This window comes from Eptesicus fuscus, chromosome 4 (genome assembly GCF_027574615.1).
Source record: "Eptesicus fuscus isolate TK198812 chromosome 4, DD_ASM_mEF_20220401, whole genome shotgun sequence".
NCBI lineage: Eukaryota > Metazoa > Chordata > Mammalia > Chiroptera > Vespertilionidae > Eptesicus > Eptesicus fuscus.
The window spans coordinates 19,976,525-19,993,651 of NC_072476.1; the positions used below are offsets into that span (position 1 = coordinate 19,976,525).

General features: G+C 38.5%; 1 protein-coding gene across 9 annotated transcripts in view; it reads right to left on the bottom strand.

Moving 5' to 3' along the window:
- Window positions 1-17,127, bottom strand: part of TXNDC11 (thioredoxin domain containing 11) — a 70,945-nt gene that overhangs the window by 32,683 nt on the left and 21,135 nt on the right. For 4 of the 9 annotated variants that reach the window (XM_028145514.2, XM_008141585.3, XM_054714730.1 and 1 more), the window contains 2 exons: window positions 15,445-15,574; window positions 7,278-7,371 (listed from right to left, as the gene is read on the bottom strand). The exons of 1 other annotated variant lie outside the window; for it this stretch is intronic. In XM_028145514.2, coding sequence (XP_028001315.2) covers window positions 7,278-7,371; window positions 15,445-15,574 — 224 coding nt within the window. The remainder of the gene's footprint in view (window positions 1-7,277; window positions 7,372-15,444; window positions 15,575-17,127) is intronic. 4 more of the 9 variants (XM_054714728.1, XM_054714729.1, XM_054714732.1 and 1 more) reach the window with 2 other exon arrangements.

Here is a 17,127-nt window from a genome sequence, read left to right on the forward strand (position 1 = left end):
CTAATATGTTTATTCTAATGTGCATTAATCAGTACCCAGAGGGCTAGACAGATAGAAAATGATTTCCTTCTATGAGTGAGTTTAGTGACAACTATGAGATTATCAGAGAAAACCAAGGGATCCTAGAACCATCTTCATTCATGGGAAATTGTTAAACCCAATGCCTGGTCCAAACTCTGAAGAGTTAGACCCAGGGCCCTGGCAGGTTTGGCTCAGTGAATAGAGCATAGGCCCATGGACTGAAGAGTCATGGGTTCAATTCCGGTTAAGAGCACGTACCTTGGTTGCTGGCTCGAACCCTGGTTGGGGTGCATGTGGGAGGTAACCAATCGATGTGCCTCTCTCACATCAATGTTTCTCTCTGTCTCTCCCCTGCCTTTCACTCTCTCTAAAAATCAATGGAAAAATATCCTCCGGTGAGAATTAACAACAACAACAACAACAAAAGAGTTAGACCCAGGAACCCAAGAAAATAAAGCAATTTCAGCATCAATCTTGTCTAAGATGTCAGTTCTTTGTTTTTTAAATGCTTTTAAGAATGTCACCTACAGGGTAAGAAAATCCTACCCTTCAGACCTCTTCATGTTTTATAAAATTTCACAATCTAACAGAAAAGTGCTCCAAAAAAGCTTTATTTATGAATAAGGATATAGAGGAGGGCGCTTTTATATATACTGACTCAATTCTACCAGCAAAGCACAGCACCATCAGATGCCACCTGGTGGCATAGAGAGACCCTACACTGGAATTATAAGTTTTTCCCTCTAAGAAATTCCTTTTTAAAAATTCATTACAACAGTATTTCCCAAAGGGTGTTCCTTAGAAAACTGATGCCACAAAGTTCCCCTGGCAAGTAAGTTTAGAAATCCGTAAAGGTGTTAGAAGGGAGTAAAAATGTTGTCTTTAGTTAATAGTTTAGTGTATTTTTTTTTAATTTATCCCCCTACACCCTATTTCACCTCCACCCACTCCCCTTTCTCCCAAAATCACCACACTATTATCTGTGTCCATGAGTTCTTTCTCTTTTGCCTTTTTTGCTCAATCCTCCTCTTCCCCAACGCCCCCTCCCAAAGCTGTCTGCCTGCTCTCTCTGAGTCTGTCTCTATTTTGCTTGTTAGTTCAGTTATAGTGTATTTTCAAGATGACACTTAAGTATGATGTGAATTTCAATTAAATTAAATAGGATTTTAGTGTCAGAGGACACTGAGAAGCCAGTGGGAAAAGTAAGGAGAACGAACCAGGCAGGGGCACCAAAGAGTTCTGCTGTGAATCATTCCCACATATTGGTCTATGGAACCTGAAAGGAGAGTGGTGGTGGTGCAAGGGGACCCAAAATGACTTCACATCCCACTACTAAAATCATTCTCATTTGAGCAATTTCAAGATAAAGTGCCCTTTATTAGTCATTCATTCAACCTCTCAGTTACAACATTGATCAAGCTGTAGGAGTTAAGAAGGCAAAACCTTGGCTTCCAGGCATTCAATAAATATTATCTGAACAAATTATTTTCATTCAACCTACACTAGAGACGCAGACAGTTCTATAGTGAGGACACCATGAAGTATGAGAAGCAGATATGGAGTGCTACAGGAAAAGGGAGGAGGAACACCTGTGCCCACTGGTTGGTCAAGTTACATAATACCTGGTGTAGATGCTTTTAAGAAAACAGACACAATACTTTAAGTGCTTTCAGCCAGGTGGCTTTCTAATTAAGCTACTATAGACTTTAAGACTATTACTTTATTTATACCTGATGTATTTCACACAGATGTGATGGTAAAACAAGCATTTAACTCCACCCTTCCTCTCAAATTTGAGAGACAATCTCAAACACAGAAAAGTCAAATATTTTGTTTGAGTTTACAGATTCTGTCAAGGGCAGACAAAGGGTAATAATCAGGCACTGCCAGTTCCCGAGCTACTGCTTTACTCCCAACAGCACTGCATCCCTATTGTAGGTTGAATGAAAAGAGGAGTACCTCAATTTATTGCAAATTTTCTTTTTTAAAAGAAGTCACTAACCACAGAAGAATATAACATTTTACCAGAAAACATTTTTACAGCGAATAATGAAATAAGATGGGAAAAAAATCAAGCAACCAACCAAAAATACTGACCCCCTTCTACCAAATTTTCTTTAAGCAAAGGAAGAAAGAAGCTTGTCCGCCAAGACCAAATGTGAAAAGATTAAAAGAGGAACAGGTGCCTGGCCAGCATGGCTTAGTGGTTGACCATCGATCGACCTATGAACCAGGAGGTCACGGTTCAATTCCTGATGGGGGCACATGCCCGAGTTGTGGGTACAATCCCCAGTGTGGGATATGCAGGAGGCAGCCAATCAATGATTCTCTCATCACTGATGTTTCTCTCTCTCTCTCTCCCTCCCCTTTCCTCTCTGAAATGAAGAAAAAATATTTTTTTTTAAAAAGAGGATCAAGCTTTGCAGTCTGAGAAGAGTGGAGATGTCCAAGACTAGTTTCCCTCAAGATCTTGAAACATACACAGTTTGCCGGCCCAGAAAATCATTCCACACTTTGAAATGTTTAAACATTAATAAGGGATGTATAAGGCCTATTATAAAAAAATAAAAGAAAGGGTTGAATAAATGAATAATCATGTTGTGATCCTAGAAAAGGAAGCTGAATATTATGAACATGTCAATAACTCTAAGTCAATTTATGTTTAATATAATTCCAACCAAAATCCAGCCAAGTGCATTAACAGACATAAAAGAGTATTCCATAAAACACAAGAATTAGAGAAAGCAGAGTATAGACTTTATTTAAAATCAAGAAATGATATATTTACTCTTATAAAAGGAGGTATATAGACCAAGAGAAAACATAGAAATAGACCCAATTACAGGCAAGAAAGTATTTGGTGATAAAGCAGGCATCATCAAGATGAGGCCAAAAGGAAGCATTATTTTGTAAATGGTGCTAACTTATTACCCAACTAGAGGCCAGGTGCACAAAATTCGTGCATGGGGGGGGGGTCCCCCTCAGCCAGCCTGTACTCTCTCCAATCCGGGATTCCTTGGGGGATGTCCAACTGCCGGTTTCGGGCCTAAACTGGCAGTCGGACATCCCTCTCACAATCCTGGACCACTGGCTCCTAATTGCTCACCTGCCTGCCTGCCTGGTTGCTCCTAACTGCCCCTGCCCCCCACCGGCCTGATCGCCTCTAACTGCCCCCCTCCCCTGCTAGCCTGGTCGCCCCCAACTGTCCCCTCCCTGCCAGCCTGGTTGCTCTTAACTGCCCCGCCCCCGCCGGCCTGGTTACACCTTACTGCCCCCTCTGTCAGCCTGGTCGCCCCCAACTGCCCCCCTTGCCATCCTGGTTGCTCCTAACTGCCACCCCTGCTGGTCTAGTCACCACCAACTGCCCCGCTGGCCTAGTCACCCCTCACTGCCCCCCTACTGGCCTAGTCGCCCCCAACTACACCCCCCCCACCGGCCTAGCCACCCCCAAATGCCCCCCTCTGCCGGCCTGGTCGCCCCACACAGCCTGCTTGTTCAGTCATTTGGTCGTCCCTCACTAACCCCCCTGCCAGCCTGGTCATAGGCAGCCATCTTGTGAGGATGTGGGGGTCAATTTGTATATTATCTCTTTATTATATAGGAGGATAAGAAGGGGGGGGCAGGGAGGACCAACTGTGCTCTATATTTTAAGCCAAAGTAAATTTTTAAAAAAGAAAGTGAACTAAGTAGTGATCAGATTTTTAGAAAAACATATTTTTTAGTATGTTTCTATTGATTTGAAAAAGAGGGGAAGGGAGAGGGAAAGGTAGAAACATCAATGAGAGAGAAACATCAACACTGATCAGCTTCCTCCTACAAAGCCCCCTGCGGGGGGATTGAGCCTGCAATCTGGGCATGTGCCCTGACCAGGAATCCAACCAGTGACCTCATGGTGCATGTGTTAATGCTCAACCACTGAGCCACACTGGCCCAGCAAAAAAACATTTTTTAATCAAGAAAAAAAAAATCCACAACTTGGCCAGTGTGGCTCAGCAGTTGAGCAAAGACCTATTAACCAGAGGGTCACGATTCGAGTCCCAGTCAGGGCACATGCCTGATTGCAGGCTTGAGTCCCAGTGTGGGGCGTGCAGGAGGCAGCCAATCAATGATTCTCTCTTAACATTGTTGTTTCTATCTCTCTCTTTCCCCTCCTCTTTGAAAGCAATAAAAATATATTATTAAAAAAGGAGAAAAGAAACCACAGCCTTGGCAGGTGTGGCTCAGTTGGTTGACCATTATCCCGAGCACTAAAAGGTAGCAGGTTGGATTCATGGTTAGGGCACATGCCCAGGTTGAGGGTTCAGTCCCTGGTTGGGGTGCATATGGGAGGCAACCTATTGATGTTTCTCTCTCTCAAATCAATAAAGAAAACATATTTTAAAAGGAAAAATAACCACAGATTTAATTACATGAAAATATAGAACTACTATATAAAAAATGATAATAAACCAGCTAAGAAAACAATAAACAGAAATATAACAAAGGGTTACTGCCCACACCACCTAACAGGCAGGCCTTTATAAACTGACAAATCAACACCAAGACTGAGATCAACAGGTAAAGGACATGGGTAACTGTGATGAAATAGTTAAAACAACAAAAAGAGAAGCAGTTAACATTAAGTGCTGAGGTGGTAAGTAAAATCTCCCTAATCTCCTTATTATAAGGTGCAAAAATATCAAACATTAGATAAATAGTATTAAAGGAATGGCAATGGTAAAGTCCCATGGAACCAGATCTTACAACATTCTTGAGGGCAGGAATGAGCTACCCACCCTCTTAGCACACCCCCAGCACCTAGGCATGATGCTTCATATATGGTACATGCTCCAAATATTTGTAGACCAATGCCCAGCTAGTCTCAAGAAACAAATGTCACAGGCTATTTCAAAGACAATTTTTAAAAAATCACTGAGGCAATGGAAAGACGTGCATTTTGTAAATGCTTGTGGCTTGTTGAACCAGAACATCTGCTTTCTACTACAACAGTCTAAACACTTCTTCAGTTAAGCTCTATAGCCAAATGTTAAGTGTGTCAAATGTTCCTCAGGCTTATTCTGTGTATACAATCTAAACACAATACTAACCCAGAATTTACACTTCAAGCTGTACCATTAAAAAAGAAGTGTGCATATGTTTCTCTTATTGAACAATTGCTATTAATAAATAATTTAAAATTATTTGACTTCAGGGTAAGAGAAAGAAAAGAGGAAAAAAGCCTAGATGCCCAAAGCATTATTTATTTTAGGTAGTCCTTCATAGTGCACATATTATGGAAAATCATTCCAAATTTGTGTTTTTCTTCTAAAAATGGTTCACTAAGCTAAGTGGCAGATTATCCACCAAAAATGAGGTGAAAAATGATTAATTAGAATGAATCCCAGTTCTTGCAAAGTTCATTTGCAACAGGATTTTACAAGACTGAACTAGAATCACATGGTAGGAAAGAAATGTAATAAAGCTAAGCCAGACTAGATTTATTCTGAGAAGAAATTTCATGTAATCATTTGTCAAAATTAATGAATTGCCCAAAGAGCTTCATTTTGTACCTTCAAGTAGTTTTTACCCATTTATTGCCTTCCTTTGCTTAAAAACAGAAAAGAAAAAAACAGGGGTGAAAGGCTAGTGAAAGGTTTTTGCAAAAAGAAGCAATATTTTGGAAACCTCTGAATGAAAAGTAATACAAGATGAATCATTAGCACATTATATAAACTAACTAGGTAACTAAATATCTTTTCACAATCTTGAAATATCCTTTGACTAAGAACTTGAATGCTACCATCACTTCAGTGAATGTCTCTAGGTTTCCCTTTCATATGTAATCTTCAGCTGAGATCTTCTTCAAAGGGCTTTACTTTTCAAAAATCTGCTTCTTAAGTTTAAACTGGTAGTATTTTGTTTTCAAAATTCAAACTAAGTCTTCTTAGTCATCTGAAGCTGTGCAGCTCAAAGTCTTTAAAATGGACAGAAAACATACTAAGTGTCAGCTTGATCTCCTCTCCCAATGTCCCCTGATCAAAAACATGAATATAGTATGCATAAATACAGTTATGCATAAAACTTTAAGATAATGTATATATTAAAATGGCCAGTCATATAATTGTTTGATGTATTAATAGTATACTATTATAACCAAAAAAAAAATAATAATAAAGCAATCTAAGACCCAGTAGTAGAAGGATAGTTACATATTTTTGGTTGAGCTACTGGGAAAAAGATAGTATGGCCGTTAATCTGATCACTCACTTGGCAAATAGTGATTGAGCTCCTGCTATGTACCAGACACTGGAGAAAGAATGCTAAACTGAAGACACATGGTCCTACCTCAAAGTCTCACAGTCTGGGGAAGAAGACAGACATTAAACAAATCATCTCATAAATACATACATAAATACCAACCATGTTAAGTACTATGAAAGAAAACAACAGGGTACCCAACTGAGATTGGAGGGTGCAGAAATGATATTTGAGGGGATTCTGAGGTATGATGAATAGGGGTTTGACAAATGGGGAGCTGAGCCCTAGAGACCGAGGAGGCAGGGGGCACAGTATAGGCAGAAAGACTAGCACACACAAAGGCTCAAGTGTGAGGGAAAAGGGACTAGAATGAATACTAGTTAAGTGACCATTGGTCTAGTCCAGGGAAGAGAAAGGGACTTGGACTAGTGTGCTAACAAAGGAAATGGAGACTAGAGAGCAGATGAAAATGTATTCCACAGAGAATGGACATGATGCTATAACTGATATAAAGAAAGAACATGGAACAACATGAAAAAAAGGGCAGGATACAATGTTTAATTTAAAATGTAGGACCTCATATAATATTTGATTTAGCTAAAGTGGAAAAAAATACATTTGAGAATTGTGAAACTGGCAGTAGGCTTATAGTGTAATGTAACATGACTTTTATACTTGTAAACACTTCCTAAAGGAAATGTATTCCTAAATTATGGTACATCAACTGACAATATAACTATTACAAAGTTGGACCAGAACTTATAACTATGAACACAAAAAAGAAATTATGATATAATAAAATTTAAAGTACAAAACCTATAATTGCAGACAGTATGATCAAGCTACATTTTAAAAAGCTAAAAATTAAGAGACTACAGAACATAAAACAATACAATTATGTAATACAAAAAAGAATCAAGAAAATGAAAGTAATCATAAAGATAACACATGCAGAAGAAGCTATCAATATACATACATTTTTGTTCAAGTTCTAATGTCTTACTATAAATGATTTTTACCTTTCTTTAATGAATGTAATGCTGAAGTGAAGAAGGTCAAATAACCAGGAGGCTGGGGTGAACCACTGAACTCAAAGTACCCAAGTACTCCAGGCTGCAGGAACAAGAGCAGAATTAGGTGACTGAGGTATCACTAATCATTGTGCAATGGGGACATTTTAAAACAAGAAAGAAATGCCATTATAAAATGACAATTGTCATTTGCTGCATTTCATTTTTTTTAAAAGCCTAACCACATGAAAAAAGTTGGGGTTTAGGGTGGACCTTTCCTTCCATTTAGGCAACAGGGTTAAGGGGTACAATTGCAGCAGCTTTTACAGGGCGAGTTAATTCAGAGCTGAAACTTCCTTCCCTCTTCTTAAGTAGGTCTTTCCACTCCCTGTTGACAGTTCTCCTAGGTCCCTGGTTCAAAATCTCACCATCAAGTACAAGTACTCACTTACTTCTGTTTGGCAACTCCAGACAAATTGTCAATCTCCTCGTAATCTTTCTTAGATTTATTTCTCCCTCAAATTGCTTTCTCGAATCCTAACACCCCTTCACTCTTACTGGAAATCAGGTTAAATCTGATTTGCTCCACTTGTATTCCAGGTAGTTCTTCTAGGGGCTCTTTTCTCCCCCACACCCAGAACCCAGCATTCTACCATAAAAACCCTCCTCTCATCAGGTCTGTCTACAAAGGACCCGTTTCCTACTCTCTTGCACCTCTACCCCACAAACTTATTTCTACCTGTTCATTCTACTTCTCCAAGCTTAGGACAGAATTCCCCTCCATTCTGCTAAACCAATAAATTATCTTCTCCAGATACATCCTGCCTTCCTGTTCAGAATAATTTCTTCCATCTTTGAAGGCCTTGTGGCACTCATTTTCTCTGGTTTTGTTCTGTAATGATTGTATCTGTCTTAAAAGCCAAACTGAGATCCCCGAGGAAAGAGTGCTAAGCTTGGAGTCAGAAGATTTAAGCTCAAGTCCAAAAGCTAAATGATCTTGGGTGAACCCTTAAAAGAGAAACCTCAGTTTCCTTATATAGCAAATGGGTCAATTTATCATATTGTTACTGAGAAGAATGAGCTTGATGAACTATACAGCACTAGGCAAATGTAAAGAATTCTCTCTAGCCCTAAAGCATGCAACATCATGCACTTAATAAATAATTGTGGACCTGATTTGATCATTGGGGCAAAATCAGACCCAAAAGATAAGGTAGGAATTTCATCTGTTGGTAAAATTTAAAATGAGTAATTTGTATAAAAAAAAGAAAATTTCTTATCTGTAGTGGAACATACTATCTTTCAAATCCAAATCACTTGCTTACTCTCATAAAATTCAATTTATTTATTTATTTATTTTAAAAATATATTTTTATTGATTTCAGAGAGGAAAGGAAAGGGAGAGAGATAGAAACATCAATGATGAGAGAGAATCATTTTGATCAGCTGCCTCCTGCATGCTCCACACTGGGTATTGCGCCCCCAATCTGGGCATGTGCCCTGATCCGGAATCGAACTGTGACCTCCGGTTCCAACTACTGAGCCATGCCAGCCAGGCAAGATTCAATTTTAAATAAATCACTTGGTTTTTATTCTGATAGAAATTGAGATAGTCAGAATGTTGAATCCTAATACTATGTAAGAAAATCCAGCAAATAACCAATTTCTAAAACAACTGAGAACATCAGAAAGCAAAGTATTGAAAACAGAAATTTTCTTTTGCTAAACTCTTTCAAAATCATTTTTTTAAAAATCCTCAGCCAAGAATATGTTTAGAGAAGTAGAGGGGGGAAAGAGAGAAAGAACAATGATGTGAAAGAGAAACATCAATCAATTACCTCCCGTATGTGCCCTGATCAGCTATTTGAATCCACAACTAGGAATGTGCCAACTGGAAATCAAACCCACAACCTCTTGGCTTATAGGACGATGTTCCAACCAACTGAGCCACCCGGCCAGGGCTCCTCCAAAATCTTTTTAACAAGCCAATCCAGAATTGGCTGAAAGAAGAATTGCATACTGTTTGGGTTTCAAACCATGCTACAATGGTGTAATAAACCTTATTACCAAGAACAAAAGGAAGACAAAATCTTCAGACATTCTAGTCATTTAGTTAATGTTGTATGCAAGATTACAAAAATGAAAACTAGTGGAAACAAAATGGACTCATTTAAGTTTCTTTATATTATAACCAATCTCCCAAATTCTAACCAAATGAAATAAATTCATTTAAATACCAATAAATGTTTCATTGCTAAAAATTAAATCAGAGGAATTTCACATCATGTTATCACCAATGACTTCACAGAAGTGAACATATGGCCCATAAACACATTTATATCTACATGAATGTATGCAATTACATATATGTTTATATATAGAAATGCACACATGTACAGACATCAATGGAAGCAAAAAAGTTTTTAAACCTTAGTCTTCAAGGGAAACGGCAATAAACCTTTAAAAATGTACAAAGGTTGGACCATTTGCAGGGGTCCTTTGTGGACATTTCTACAGGTTTATTCTTGTCGAGGGCATCACTGCTGCAATTTTCCAAGGGGCTACATAGCTTGGACAAAGGAGCCTATCTTCAGAAGAACTGGTACTGAACTCTTCAAGTAGTCTGACCAAAGAAATTTCATAAACAATACAAAGCAAATAATATCATATGCAAAATTATTTTATTTTCATTGCCAAAAACACAGATAAGATTCAACAACTGTATGAGATTATTTAAAACTGTATACCAGCTACCAAAAAAAAACAAAAACAAGAAAAAGACAAAATATATTTTAAGTATTATTTTTAAAATATTCACCATACTTTGACAATCTGTATTAAGTTTTGAAAATTGGCCTGTTTGAGAATGTAACTTAAAATTAATATTACAAAATAATAAAAAGAAGAAATAAAGTGCTATTTATCTGTTTATTTCTATTACAAATTATCATTGAAAAGTTACTAAACTGGCTCTGGTTTTGCTTAAGATCAAACAAATTTTGCAACCATTTCCCCAAAGTTTCAGTGTCGCCTAACAGAAGCTGTATTTGAAAAGTGATTATATATTTCAGAGTTCCTTTCACAGTTCTTTCTTAAATCTGGAAAAAAGAGAGTTTGGGGAATAAAATTCATGCATATTCACATATGTAGATCTTCCTAGGTCAAGGTCCCTTGTTTGCTCAGATGCAAATAAATCAGGGGCTGGTTCAAAGCACAACTGTAACCCTGCCTAATATATTTTGAGGCTTTCAGCACATAAGCCAGCCTAACACTGGGTTATATAGTTGGGGTGCAAGCCCTGCTGGTACATAAGTTGTCCCTCCTCACTCTGCTGCTTACCATAAGTAAGATCATCTGACCCCAGATTCCATCTGCAGTGTTTCTATTAATCCACTCCCTGATGCTTATAAGCTACCAGGTAAACAGTCATGGGAACTCAACTGCAAACAGGACACTACTCAACCCCCTACACCTTGTTTATCTGTTTTCCTTTGCTAATATATCTCCACTTTAAAACTCCATGAAACAGCGGCTCTCTCTTATTCATCACCATGTTTCCAGCACAGAGCAGTCACAAAATAAATATTTGTTAATGAATGAATTGGGGATAAAAATGTGAATAAGACAATACTCCTTTATCAAGTTTACAATTTAGCAAAGAACATAACATAATAAATGCCAGATTATAATTTGACCTACTTTGTGTTTTTAATTCCATTCCATAATATACAGTGTATTCAGTACCTGCTAGAATGAGGTTAAATAGACTACTTACAGGAGGCCAACAAATCCTCATGAACACTAAATATTTATTTCCTAAGTGAATACTATTTGCAGTTTGGCATAAATTTCAGCAAATGATGCACACAACCTCTAGTGGTGTGTTTTTATCAATGGCAATTGAAATATTTCTGCACTAATGTTAACTCACACCTAGAAAACTTAAAACTATTTAGTCCACGGTGCTATAAAATTATAAATTGACAGAAAAAGTATCTATTTATTTGCTCAATATTCAGAGTATTTTTACTAACAAATAACAGTATAACAGCAGGTAGCAGACATTCTACTAGATGTTTCTCCAAAATACTCAGGTTTGGGGCATGTGTGGGGAGGGGTGTGAGGTGGGAATGGGGGGGTGAGGACAAATATGTGATACCTTAATCAATAAAGAAATTTAAACAAACAAACAAACAAAAAATACTCAGGTTTTCTGTCACCTGGCAATTTACTCAACACCATGCTTCCATCTCCAAAAGATTCCCAAGCCTTTTCCCATCCCGTTTAAATGTAAAACAATTTGGTTTACCATACTGATAAGAATAAATGAGTAGATGCATGCAAAATCACTGCTCTTAAATGGATAAATTATAGAAATTCATTAAAAGATTTAGAAAATATTTTGGCCGCATATGTAAGATAAGAATTAAATAATATTGTTGGCATTTAGTGGGTAGAATAAAAGATACAAATCAGATTCTGATAAAAAAATAAAAAAGAGCCCACTGGCATGGTTCAGTGGTTGAGCGTCAACCTATGAACCAGGAGGTCACAGTTTGATTCCCGGTCAGGGCATATGTCAGGGTTGCAGGCTCAATCCCCAGTGTGGGGTGTGCAGGAGGTAGCCGATTGATGATTCTCTCTCATCATTGATGTTTCTATCTCTCTCCCTCTCCCTTCCTCTCTGAAATCAATAAAAATATATTTATAAATAAATAAATAATGAAGCATTATTGATGTAGAAGCTACTGATACCTTAACCAATTGATGCCTAAAAAATACCAAAATTATGCCCTGACCCAGTGGCTCAGTTGGTTGGAGCCACCAACCCAATATGCCAAGGTTGTGGGTTTGATCCCCCGTAAGGGCACATACAAGAATCAATCAGTGAATGCATAAATGGTCCAAACTGTTCACAAATATCTGGATTAGAGACCAATGAACAAACTGATGTTTCTCTCTCTCAATTTCTCTCTCTCTAAAATCAATAAATTTTAAAAATACCAAAATTAGAAGAGAGCAAGACTAGTGACTTTGAGAAAGTGACATTACCATCACTCAGTCCTATCTCCTTTCCAAGCAACTTAATGTCCACCAAAATAAAAATGACACTGGGATATGCTTCCCTATGTTGTCCACAAGTAATAAATCACATTTTCCTGTCTGTATCTTAAATAGGCAAGAAGGACCTCCAGGAAGAGGGATTCTACATTTAGAATAAATGAAGAAAGTAAAATTTCTTAACATGGTTTACAATGAGATGACTTAAAGCTCTTGAGCTCCCTCTGTAGTATGCATTGACAAGTTCACTTAAGTTTTTCGCTAAATTCATTATTTATAAGGTAGCTATGATTTTAATGCATATCTGGGAAGAAAATTCTAGAACCTACTCTGTCTCAATATTGTGATTATTATACATAGAACACTTCCAGTTCTGCAGAATAAATGCTAATGACCCAATTAATAATAGCAGGTTGAGAGAGAACCAAGATGGCGGCATAAGTAAATGCCTATATTCGCTGCCCCCAAAACCACATCAAAATTACAACTAAAATACAGAACAACCATCATTCCGAACCTCCTGAAAGCTGGCTGAATGGAAGTCCTACAATTAGAGAAGAAGAAAGCACATCGTGACTGGTATGAGGAACAGAGCCTCGGAACAGGCTGGTCTGACACCCACGTGTGCCATTTTTTTAATTGGGAGGGAGATCGTCCCTGAGGAGGCTGGAAAGCAAGGAGTCCCAGCCCCACACCAGACCCTTTGCCCAGGGTTCCAGAGCTGGGAGGAGAAGTCTACGGGCTGTAAAAACCAGCGGATTGTGGCTGAGAAACATGAAGAACACCCAGCTGTTCCTTTTAAAGGGCTGGCGCACAAACTTACTCAGACTGGATACCTCTGAGTTCCAGCACCAAGAGGCTCTGGGGGACCCAGACACATACGAGGAGCAACTGGATTGTCTGGCATCAGGGCAGAAACTCGGGGGTGGCTTTCTTGCAGACAGGGATGCTCGCAGGGGTCACTGTTCCTGTGCTCCCCGCGCCCCCACCCCCACCCCTTGCAGGGCTGACTGGCAGCCATAGCTAAGTCTCAATCAGCCTGGAGCACACAGTTTGCTCCACCTGAGGATTCCCTGAGACCCTGCCCCATACAATTTGCAGCCCTGCCCAAGCTGTTTGCAGCAGCTTTTCCATATGAATGGCCTGTCCTGGCTCAGGCTTCAGACTTTGCTAAAATCAATCAAACAAGCTGCAGCTGGTGACAGCATGCACCAAACCTATCAATAAAAGGCCTAAGACCAGGCACTAGTACCAGCCTATCTTGCTTCAAGCTGCGCCTCACCTCCTAAAAAGCAGCTCTCCTACTGTAGTCACATATGGTCCTCACAGACAACTGGCCTGGAGGCCAACTCCTCCCAGAGACGCCAACAGCAGACAAGGCTCAACTACAAGTCTGTGCACACAGACCACACAGGGGGGCACCTAGAGTGCCCAACTCAGGTGACTGGGGAGGCTGAGCAACTAGGCCCTACAGGACACCTACTATACAAAGCCACTCTACCAATTCCAGGAGACATAGTAGCTCTACCTAATACATAGAAACAGACACAGGGAAGCTGCCAAAATGCAGAGACAAAGAAACGTCACAAATGAAATAGAAGCAAGCAAACTACTGGATACAGAGTTCAAAATCATGGTTATAAGGTTACTCAAGGATCTTTATGAAACTTTCAGGGATCTTAGTGAGAATGTCAAAGACATGAAAAAGGTCCAGTCAGAAATTAAGCATAAATGACATAACAATTTACAGAGATTCAATGGTAGAGAAGATTCCAAGAATCAAATCAACAGACCTAGTTAGTGCTACCAAAGACACTAGGCCCAAATGCCCTACTTCCCAGTGTAGCTCGGGCCTACCAGCCTACCCAGGCAAAACAGGAGACAAGATAGTGAGGAGCACGGAAATCCATTCTTTATCCACCTTAAAAGTAAGGAAGAATTTACTCGAATGCGTATCTGAGAACTACAAGCAGAACTAGATATTAATACTGCTGCTTGGGGAATCTGCTATCGTTAACATATAAATAGTATTTCTAACATGATTGAAAAAGCTATTAATGATGTTCTAGTGAAAGAAATTCTTAACTGATCTACATAAAATCTACATAGCACAAAAATTCAATCCATCACTATTACTAAATTCTAAATTATGAGGTCAGGATTCATATGGTTTTTATCTGTATCTGGTTACTTAAGGTCCTGATTTTATTGTACCTAAGCACCATTTTTCATTTTTGCTGGTTCCTGGTGGTCTAGTGCAGTGGTCAGCAAACTCATTAGTCAACAGAGCCAAATATCAACAGTACAACGATTGAAATTTCTTTTGAGAGCCAAATTTTTTAAACTTAAACTTCTTCTAACGCCACTTCTTCAAAATAGACTCGCCCAGGCCGTGGAAGAGTCTCACTCAAGGGGCCAAAGAGCCGCATGTGGCTCGCGAGCCGCAGTTTGCCGACCACGTGTCTAGTAGATTCAGCACTTTCACTTGTTGTACCCAAGTATGACTTTACACTTGCTCCAAAAAATTTTTGTGAAACTATTTTTACATTTTATTGAGATTATTTTAAGCTTTATACTGGTCTCCGAATAATAAGCTGTCCTGCACGTGCATTGAACACCCTATAAAAATAATCTATCAGGTGTTGAAACTGGCAATGGGAAAACAGTTCAGATGTTAAAATAGTTATACACTTAAAATATAAAGGAATGTATTTTCAGTGTTGTTTTGCTTTGAAACTACAACTGACAAGAAAAACCAGATATGTCATCAGTAAGATGCCATAAAGCATCAAATAAAATTTTTAGAAATTTGCTGCTGTATATAAATTGTAAGCTAATTCTTACATACTCTAAGTTAATTGTGAGACAAATTAAAAGTTTGTTGAAAATTCCCAAATAAAAAATAAAGGTTTTGCAAGCATTCTATTTTCTTAAAACTCACTTGGTCAAACCATCCCTATAATCAATTATCTCAAAAAGCATTTAATTGGGGCTTATCTATAACGTAACCTTTTAATTGCTACAAAATCAGGAGGTATAAAAACTTTTCTATACAAACAATCCAATACAACCCAGTGAAATCTTGGGAATGTAAGGAGATATGAAAGACAGGTACCTCGTAGTTTGAGAGAAAATCTAGTAATTCTGATTGAGATGGGATGTACAGAAGTGGTTTCATCACCCGACGGACAAACTTCTCAATGTAAACAGCACTCATGGGGCCTTTGTATTCGATTGGTCCAAAACTAGTACCAAAAAAAAATAAAAAATAAAAATAATACACCATGCATTAAACCTGTAATGTATAATTGAAATCATCAACAACATAAAATGAAAATGTCCTGCTTTAGGATCCTGACTGGTTCATAGTTAAGCAGTTCTTTGTCTCAGGAGGTGACTGGAGAGCCAATTAAGAAGCATTTATGTGAGGAAAGATACAGCAGCCATTACAAGCAATTTCTGAAAAACAAATTAATTCCCGCAATATTTCCTTAAAAAAACAAAATAGAAAGGCAACCTTGGAAACTGGCCAAAAGCTAAAGGATTCCAGGATCTGAACCACACAATTCAATGTAGAGGGGCAGGCTTTCCATTGAGCAGTTGGCCCTTGGCCTACTAAAAAGCAGTTATTAAATGTAGCCATTTTGGCTCAGTGGCTAGAGCATCGGCCTGCGGACTGAAAGGTCATGGGTTTGATTCCGGTCAAGGGCACATGCCTGGGTTGTGGACTCAATCCCCTGTGGGGGTGTACAGGAAGCAGCCAATCAATGATTCTCTCTCATCATTGATGTTTCTATCTCTCCCTGACATCAATAAAAATATCTATATATATAAAAGGCTAATATGCTAAGTGTCTGTCTGGGTAATGATGTTACATAACAATGCCCAGCTTCCTCTCCATAGCAACTAGTCTCCTTGCAGTTTCTTCAGCTCAGGAACACAACTTGCTTTATAGCCAGGTGGAAACATTTCACACTGTAACCAAATGTCTGTGAAGCGTTTTCCCGTGCCTCATCTCATTTGATTCTCACAGAAGTCCTGAAGTAGGTAGAAAGGAGACTAGGTGGAATCCTATTTTCTTTTCATTAGCAAGAAAACGAAAATTTAGAAAGCTTAGAAACTTGACCCAACTGAAAAGAAGAAATGGTGGACCTTGAAAATGACTTCTGGTTTTCTCACTGCACAGAATACAGTCAAACACTGCTGCAGTTAAATATTTTACCCTTTGTTCTCCCTGTGGGATCTACAATAATAATCTGCTTCATGTTGATATTTACTGCTGTGTTGCCGACAATTACCTGAAAGAGAAGTTGGGGTGCTTCACTGGGCTGGAAAAAGTTTAGCTAAATCAAAAAGCAGGTCTAGTTATAAGTTTATTCTATATATATAAAAGGCTAAATTGACTCATACATGTGTGATAGATATAAAGCTCTCGCTGGCGCCAATCGCACGTGTGTTTCAATATGGCACTGTCGGTCATGAATTTGGTTGACACTTCTATTATAGAGAAAGGACAAACAGCAATATTAAAATATTCTAATTAATTTCCTTTCAATGTGCACAAATTCATGCACTGGGCCACTAATATTAAATAAAAATAATAAAAAAATATTCACATGGGCACTTACACAAAGGATCACTAATTGAACCTTAAACCTAGTTAAAGCTTTATTACAACAAAAAATTATGTGATGGATCAAGTCAGGGGCCTGTATAAATGATTTTCCATTCCAGTTGTATTAGGGGATGAATAAGAATTTGATTTGGTATTGCTAAGAATACTACTAACATTCAGTAA